Source organism: Tupaia chinensis, unplaced genomic scaffold, assembly GCF_000334495.1.
Source record: "Tupaia chinensis unplaced genomic scaffold, TupChi_1.0 Scaffold000010_1, whole genome shotgun sequence".
Classification (NCBI taxonomy): domain Eukaryota; kingdom Metazoa; phylum Chordata; class Mammalia; order Scandentia; family Tupaiidae; genus Tupaia; species Tupaia belangeri.
In genome coordinates this window covers 1805429-1814833 of record NW_006159440.1, presented here as the reverse complement: position 1 = coordinate 1814833, position 9405 = coordinate 1805429, and the positions used below count along the sequence as shown (strand labels likewise).

Here is a 9405-nt window from a genome sequence, read left to right as displayed (position 1 = left end):
GCGCTCGCCAGACAGACAGAGAGAGACAGAGAGACAGAAAGCGAGAAATCACCTCCCAGGGAGGATGGTCATGCCACAATCCCTTCTCCTCCATTCTCCTCTCGGGATCTTGGGCACGCACACACACGCACCCGGCGTGAGTTTTAAGCCACCGGGTCCGGGACATGAACCATGGTTGACTAAGTGGGAGTCCAGCGACATAGCCATTATGCTAACTGCTGGTTCCCCCTAGTGTTTTTCATATATTATGCTCATTTTGGAGGATTATTTTCTGTCTTTCTTAAATTTTTTTCTAGATCAGAGGTTTTGACTTAAACATTCGAGATTTGATCTTCTCCATGGTCTAATCTGCTTTTAACACTTTCAAGGGAGGTTTCTATTTCCTGTATTATAGCCTTCATCTCTAACAGAACTGTTTGACTCTTTTTTATGGTGTCTATTTCTTTTCTCAAATTGTGAAGAAAACTTCCTCACCTCCTGAAACTCGTTGTCTCTTTTCTCTTGCACCTCCTAAAGTTCATTGTCTCTCATCTTTTGCATCTTGTTTAGTTTTGTCACTATGAATGCTCTGAATTCTTTATCAGACATTTCCTTGAGTTCCATTGTACTGTCCATGGACCATGATGGGTTGTTATTTTCCCCGGGAGGAGAGATATTTTCTTGGTTTCTCCTATTTCTTGAGCCTCTATGGTGGTTTTGGGTCATCTAATGGGTTATATGTTTCTTCCTAATTCCTTGGAGTTAATTATGAGCGTTGTGAGGTGTGCGGGAGGAGGTTATCCACAATCTCGTTGCAGTTCCATTTCCCTGTGCTTTTGACTTTGGAACTGGATATCATAAAGGTCTCACAGTTTCTAGGGAATAGGTGCACCTGGGCTGAACTGTGGAGCTTCAGTTGAGAGTTCAGAGGCATGTGAGAGGATATGAGTCACGCTTTCTCTGCAGCTATATGCTTTTCCCTGCTGCTCACTCTGCAGTCTCTCTTCTATGAATTTTGGCCATTTGGTAGTATATTTACTTTTGCCTAATTGCTTAGAAAAGGTTTCTGCAACTATATCATTTGTTTCCCTTTACTATAAGGGAAGTACCATTGTCAGATAATTGTACTTGTGTGATAATTTCTCTCCTCTAGTGTGTTTTGCAATATGGTATCCACAGAAAGAGATTTTGAGTTCAGATTTATAAAGAGGAGTTTCTTCCCTCAAGAATCAGGTTCAGTAAGGGTTGAGGATTTTCATGACCCTAAAACTATTCAGATGCTTGGCTACCATATACCTAGGCCTGTCTAGACACTCTGTGTGGAGGCTGAACAGCAGAGTGAGAAAGTAAGTTCTAAAAAAAAAGGAAAGGGAAAAGAAAGCAAATGGGAAGAAAAGACAAAACAACCAAAAGGAAAAAAAAATTGAAACCAAAAAATAAAAACTTCATGGTGCGAAAACAGCAAGACACACTTCAGATTTAAATGGCTTCTGAAATTAGCAAGAGAAAGAAGAGATTAGAGGTGAGAAGTGCTTTAATTTTTTTTTTTTTTAATTTAAGGAGAGAGAGACACACAGAGACAGAGAGGACAGAGGTTTCCCTGTCTGTCTGAGCTTTTTCAGGGTCTGGAAGATGGGGTTCAGAGCAGAGATTCAGTAGTCTTGGTCCCTCCCAAGTTTATTTCTGTGCCTATCTACATATATTGAAGGTCACAAGCTCACCCTGATGAATCAAATCCAACCTGAACCACGGGGTTCAATCTTTCCCTTTTTTGGTGTGTACCCTCTTTCTCTGACACTGAGGGCCTGGCTCCTGCTGTCCTTAATGCATTATTTATTTACTCAGTCACTTGTTGGAATTCTGCATGGGATTCTTCACTATGTAGGTCCAGCCACAGCTGCCTCTCATCCTGGCCTGCTCTGACTCCCTGCTTGGTTGGACCCCAACCCCCATGAGGATCATTTCTGCTTCTGTCCAATAGCTTTTGTTCTGTTTAGTTTCTCATTAATGAGAAAATGTGTACGTATATAGGAGAGAAAAAGAGAGAGAGCGCCTCCACAGGGCTTGGTTATGTTGCAATCTCCTTCAAGCAGTCCTTCAACTCTCCAGGATCCTGGGCACATGCACATGCACATGCACCCCAGCTGTTCTCAGGCTAACTGGACCAGGGATTTGAACCATGGTCATTATCGAGCTTCCAGCTCTGCAGTCTGCTATGTTACTAAGAGTGTCATGGAGACTGTACCTCAATAGGTTTTTGGCTGAGTTTTTCAGGAAGATTAGGTAAACAGTTGAGATTAGTGAACATTGCACAGTCTTCCAAGATTATACCAAAAGAAAGACATGAAATTATTTTTAAACATCCTTATAAATCTCACCAGCTCTCTCTGACCTCCCAAACTTCTGAAGTGTAAGATAAGTAAAACTTAAAAAACCTCGTATGCACATGACTTGAGAGTGGACATTTTCAACCTTGTTGCCTATTGTTTGCTTTTCTGTCCCATCAGATTAGTGTTTTAACTTACAACAATCTAGATTGGCATTTTAGTGTCAAAACAAATATCAGTATGTTTTTCACTGATGTATTTCTGAATTAAAATTTTAAAACCTTGGAAATGCATGTGTTTCCTTTGTCAGCAAGAATAGTAATATACTGAATGGACTTCAAATGAGGTATGAAGTTTTTATATGCTAGGTCTTGAAACAGAAATTTCAAACATGCCAGTAAAATAATTTAATTACAATGATTCTGTAAAGAGGGAAGGTTTCCCAGTTTACTGATAGCAACTTGCAATTGAGGCTGACACTAGTACAATTCACTGTGGGTGCTGAGACACATTGTCAGGTTACAGAACCCAGTAACAACAACCTAAGTACAAATACTGCAATTTTTATTCCAAGTTTGTAGGTATAAATTTAAAGCTCTAAACCAAAATATACAAAAGTGTTACCTCATTATTCTAGATCGTGTCTACTAACTTGACAATTTTTTAGTTAACTTTCACTTTATTTCCATTTTGTATCTTTCCATTTCTGATCCTCAAAATACTAGCTTCAAGTTTATGTCTCTAGACACAATCCACTATTAATCTACTAACTAATTTAAATTCTGAGATTTTTAAATAGTTAAAGACACCAATACACTAGTATTTTTACCAAAATTATATTTATCCATAAAGGGAACAACATAGAAAATAGATAATATTTTCTCTTTTAAAAGAAGTTAGAGGATCAGCCAGTGGCATAGTGGTGGGGGTTGTCTAGATCGCACATGGCTGACTGAGCAGTTTGAGCCCTGGACCTAAGAGACTTGAGGGACATGTTGGCCACATGGGCATTCATGCCAAAAAAAATCCTAAAAAAGAAGTGGAAGAGAAGAGATTGTGCTATGGCCATCCTCCAGAAAGATGAGAAAGGTGCTTTCTCCCTGACCCCTGATCTCACTGGCAAGTACAGATGCCCTCTGGCAAATTAAAATAAATAAATAAATAATAAGCCTGCAGTTAGCATGGTGGTTAAGGGCACTGGACTCCCACATCGCCAACCATGGTTCCATCTTAGACCTGGTGACTTTCTTTCTCATTTTTTCTCTCTCTCACCAAATTGTAAAATAATCAGAGTAATAAATAAAGCTAAAATAAAATAATTCTTTAAACCGATAAATAAATAAACATAAAAGGAGCTGGGGCACCAGGAATTTTGGTATTAGAGCATCTCCGTATGTGATTCCTTGTCAACTATAAAGGAATCATCAACATTATCATTTTGTTTGCAGACCTGAGTAGAAGTTCTACATTTTGTTGATCTTTGGATTCTAATTCTTAAAAATTATTTGAGAATGTGATGGTAGGATGTGTTCATAATATTCTGTATTTTACTCATCTATTGCTGCATAATGAATTTCTTCAAAACTTAGTGGCTCAACATAGTAATAATTTACTATCTTGCTTTTCTGTAAGAGGCCAGTAGTTCACGAGCAGCTGGGCTGGGCAGTTATTGCTTGATGTTTCTTATGAGGATGCAATTATATGTTCCCTGGAGCCATAGTCCTCTGATGGCTTGACTAGGATTAGAAACTCCAGGTAGAGATGGTCCACTCACAGGGCAGGCTCACAGCTTCTGGCTGTTGGTGGTAGGCTTAGCTCCTTTCCACAGGTGCCTCTCCATGCCCTTGAGGATTATCAGGCATGGGGGTTGTCTTCCTGGGAGTAAATGATTTAAAGACCAAGGTGGCACTTTTTATTACTTAGTCTAGGAAGTTACAAAATGACATGACTCTGGCATTATATTTGTCATACATATCAGTGCTGATTCAGTATTGCAGGGGACTATGGAAACCATGAACATTAGGAAGTATTTAAAGTAGCATAACTACAATGGGAAAATTTATGATCTTCTTGGAGGTTGGTTGGCAGGAGTCACCTTTGCTATGGTTTGAATGTATCCCCCAAAATTCACGTGTTGAGATTGGTTGTAATGAGACTGACAGGGTGAAAACTTAATCCAATATGGTCTTGAAAGGGAGGGTCTTTGAGAAATGATTAGGATTATGATCAGTAGTGTGGGGCTCCCATAATAGATACCTTTTGTGTTCACAAGGAGAGGGAATGAGACCTAAACAGAAATACATGCTCTGCTCTGCTGAAGTTCTCCCCTCTACCATGTTATCCACCAGCAAGAAGACTCTCACTAGATGTGGGCCCTGAACCTTAACTCTCCAAACCATGAGCTGAATAAGTCTCTAATTCTTTAAATTACTTAGACTTGAGTATTTTCTGCTATTAGCAACAGAATAGACTGTAATAACCCACTACTCTACATAGGCTTAACTTTAAAAATACACTTACTTTCACCAAAAGCCCTCTCAAGTTTATTTCATTAAACTATCTTCTCAAAATCAAGACTCTCAATAGCTAACCCAAGAGAAACTAAAAGGAAGCTCCTCAGATGTTCTAAGAGACAATGAAGGTGTTGGGTACAATTCCTCAAGTACAGTTCTCTCATTGAAGACCTATGAATGTATTTTATGCCACCCACACACCCATATATGATGGTAGAATATGCATACAGAAATCAAAAGGGGAAAAGAAAAGGCACCAAGAGGTCACTGGTCCATAGAAGTTCTGAAATCCAGTCAGGTACATGTTGGTGATACCTCCTATCTCCTAAAAATAATTCTCCATGCTCTTGGCTCTGCTCTCCATGTTCTTTGGCCTCTCCGAGTCATCCTTCCTTTTTTGTAAAATGTAGTTTGTAGCTGTGCAATTGCCTTCCCATAGAAGTTTGTGGGTCTTCTCCATATTTTGTACTGTTACTGTCCCTTTCAGCACCAGCTGGTGATGTTACATAGCAATCTATTAATGTTCATGTTTTCTCCATTCACTTAAAGGCACATCTTTAGGCCAATTCCATGGTAGAGTAGTAAAGTACTCAAGAGAAGCTGGATTTCACATTGAGACCATAGTTGGAATCCCTGGCCTGGTCAACCTGAAACATGCTGAGCACATGGACAAACACCCAACTCTGATGTGCTGGAAGAGAGGATCAGGATATAACCAGACCAAGTAGCAGATTGTCAGCTTTCTTTCTCATGCACATACATGCTCTATCATGAATAGATAGCAAAATAAAAAAAAATAAATATAAAGCACATTTAAAATCTCATAATAATAGATCTGCCCACCCTTCCAGGGCTTCTACTAACCCACTGAAAAAATATATTTAAGGTTATTAGAATCCCTGTTGATGAACAGAGAAGACCTGCAAGGCACACCAATACGCTAATTACAAGGGTATTTTTTGTCTCACTGAATTGTTCTCTGGTGCACCACCTAGTAGCTTTCTCTTATATTAATGTGAATTTTACACGTACACCTTCTTATCATCTTTGATTGTCTTTTTCTGAGAGTTGACCTTGCCTAGAAGTGATTTCTTAATATTTCCATTTTTCACTAGCTGGAAAGACTAGAATTGAGAAAATGTTTACTTTCCAATCCACCAATCCCATCCTTTTCATATTTAACATTTCTTCAGCTTTTTTCTCTTCTTCTTCTTCTCTTTTACTATAAATGGAAAGTACATACTAGACAGCACCTTCAGTGCTTTGTCTGGGACTGTCTTTAACTAGATTATACAGTTAATCGTGCACATCTTTTTCCCTTCCATATTATCACAAGTAACAATGTTTCTGAACATTCTACAAAAACATAGTGAGAATCTAATTTTTTCTCAGTTCTCATAACATTTTCCTCACCTTCCTTCGAGCGATTACTGACAGCCTTTACAAGAGCCACCAAACTTCAGGTTGATAGTTTTTTAAGGTTCACCTAACTTCCTTGTATATCCCAACCCTAAGTCACTGCCATATGTTTTAGTTTTTGTTACAATTCCCTCCCAATACTAAATTCTTTATTCATTGTCCATTGTTGCATAATGGATCACCCTCAAAATCAATTTAAAATCCTAATAATTTATTACCTCTTGTGAGTCTTTCCAAAAACTGCTTACAACATGACTACTGCCTTTCCATTGAGCTGCCAATTCAAACTTCAAAGCTGTCAAGACCAAACAGACCATTGTTACAAGTGACTGATGAAGTCTTATTTTATGAGCTTAATTATACCCAGTTCGTAGTAATCCATGTTTATGCAGCTGCTTTGCTTCAGAGAAGTTCTTGTTCTCACAAATAGATGTATTCATTCTGAAATCTTTCAAAGCTCATGTGGATATTTAGAGATTCCCAAGTATTCACAAAAACAGAACCAAATGATAGTCTTGTTTAGAGCGGTCAATGGAGTTACAGCTGGGTGTTTTCTTTCAGCTAAGTTTAGACATTAACCCCCTTTCAATATGGTCGTGATTAAACAATTCAAAATCATATCCATGCATACAATTAGTCTAAAAGCACACTTACTAAGGTCAGCATTTTTCTGAAGGAACTAAATCAATGCAAATGAAAAAAAAAATGTGACTTAGAAAAACGCATGCGTACACACACACAGAGCCATGTATTGATATTGAAGTAGATTTTAAGTCAATAAATTAGTTTAAATAAGATACCATTTTATAAAAGAGTTTATTTCTTTTTTCATGAGATATACAGACAAAGAAAAAAATATCCTAAACAGGGCCTCATACTGAGATCCCTGCCCCGTCTACCCAGCAAGCCAGGGTCATGATATTGCATTCCCTGTGTTTACTGGTCAACTGGACAAGCAAACCCATGATCCTTCATACAGATCCAGCATCGCTCAAGTAGGGCATCAGCCCTGTGCCTCTGAGCTGACCCACTTCTCATGCTATATAGTACTGTGCTGGTAGAAAGTAATGGACACCTCCGTGAATAGTAACAGTTCTCAGACTTTAAATGTTGTAACTCATTATTAAAGGGAAAAAGGATTTTTATATTACACTAAACCACCATTATGGGTCAAAGAGACTAGGACATTTTGAAAAATCACTTATTGGGCAATTTTTTGTTATTGAAACTTCTCCTTTTTTAAATTTAATGACATATCTTTGTCCAAACCCATTCCGGATCTTTTATTTTTTGCTACACTCCTAATATTAGATAAACTGAATTCGTGAATAATTTCAGATTCATAAGCAAACAAACTAGTACAGCTTGTATTTATCCAGTGGGCAAATTGCGTATAAGGAACAATGAAAACTGGAAGCTTCTGGGATTTCCTGGAGATACTTAATGGGATTGAGAAATATTTCTTGTTGGCCTACAAATTTTCTATGCATTATGAAATTCTTATTATTATTATTATTATTTAATTTGGAGAGGATGCATGAATATGCCAGAGAAAGACACAAAGGGAGAAAGTGAGAATGCACCTCTCCTCCACCCCCATAGGTGCTGGCTATGCTGCAGTCCTTTCTCTTCTGTTCTCATTTTGGGATTTTGGGTACACACACACACACACACACACACACACACACATGCACACACACACACACACACACACACACACACACACACACACTGACATGTTTTTCAAGCGAGTAAGTCCAGGACACCAACTGAGCAGTCAGCCATGTGGGATCCAGTGACCTTAACCACCATGCCACTGTCTGGCTTACAATATTGTATTTTTTTTTTTTAACTGAAAAGTCATAATGTAATTGACTTTCCGTGCTATTTTAAAGTTACTTAGCAATAGAACTCTTGATGTCTGATTTCCATCTTGATATATGTATATTATATCCCCTAATAAAATCACCAGTATATAGGTTTTTTGTTTGGTTGTCTGTGGGTTTTTTTGGTCATGTTATTTACTCTCTTTCAATCTTAGTTCCATTTGTTATGATTTATACTCCTTTGCTTCATTAGGTAGCTTGTGTGAGATGAATAGCTAGAGCAGGGTCGCTGATTCTTATGCCTAAATTTAATTTTTATAATGTTCCTGTGGATTTTGAAAGCTGAGAAATCATTTGTAATGCACATATCTCTGGATTGAGTTAGACATGATCCATTAAAGAAATTCACTTTAATTGAAAATAGTTAGTTAAACTTCTTGGTATCTGAATAAGAGCCTCTGGGGGATTAAGAAAATAGAAGCAAATATTGATGGTGTAAGAGGAAGGAGGTTGGGTAGCTGGGAAAGTTGGGAAGTTTTCTGTCCTCATCTGTGAGGGCAGTTTCTGATATTGAAGCGTAATAGTGAGTCTTCCACAGCAGAGGGACAGGGAGATATGACAGAGCAGAAAAGATGTCAAAAAAGAAAATTTGACTGACAGTAGGCTCCAGAGACAAACATCTACCTGGGTTCAACCTTGACTTCTTTCCCTGCAATATTCTCACTTTCTCAAAAGACTTCATTCTTTACATCAAGTACGACATCAAGACGGATCAAAGAAACTCAGTGGTTAGATTCAATGGCTATGTCCAGGTAGAATCCCCTATGAATTTTAGTGAAGCATGCTGTACGCTGATTTTAACATTCCATTTCTTCTGTTCTGCAGGTTTTCTGAACCACATGAATAACTCAAGTCACTCTGTTCTCCAGCCGTCATTCCAAGGGTGCATGCAGCTCATTCAAGTGGATGATCAGCTTGTAAATCTGTACGAAGTGGCACAGAGGAAGCCGGGAAGCTTTGCGAATGTCAGCATCGACATGTGCGCCATCATAGACCGGTAAGCCACCTCTTCATCCCACTGCAGGTGGGCCAACATTCCAAATGCACCAGGAAACTGTTCCAAGGACAAAGGAAAGAAAAGAAAAAAAAAACAGAAAGGAGGGGGTTTTCATTTGCAATGCCTATCGTGGTGTATTTCTTTGTCCTTTTTCTTTTTTTTCTTTTTTCTCTTTTGTAAATTTTTTTGGAGAGGGTTTTGCTATAGGGCAAATGCACTTACCAGCAATACAGAGAAACAGATAGAAAGCAAGAAATCATCCCTCAGGGGGAATGGCCATGTCT

The 9405-nt window shown here is 38.4% G+C and overlaps 1 protein-coding gene across 1 annotated transcript in view; it reads left to right on the top strand.

Moving 5' to 3' along the window:
- CNTNAP2 (contactin associated protein 2) overlaps positions 1-9405 on the top strand; it is a 1579711-nt gene that overhangs the window by 624134 nt on the left and 946172 nt on the right. The window contains exon 10 of the mRNA XM_006139900.2: positions 8950-9121. Coding sequence (XP_006139962.1) covers positions 8950-9121 — 172 coding nt within the window. The remainder of the gene's footprint in view (positions 1-8949; positions 9122-9405) is intronic.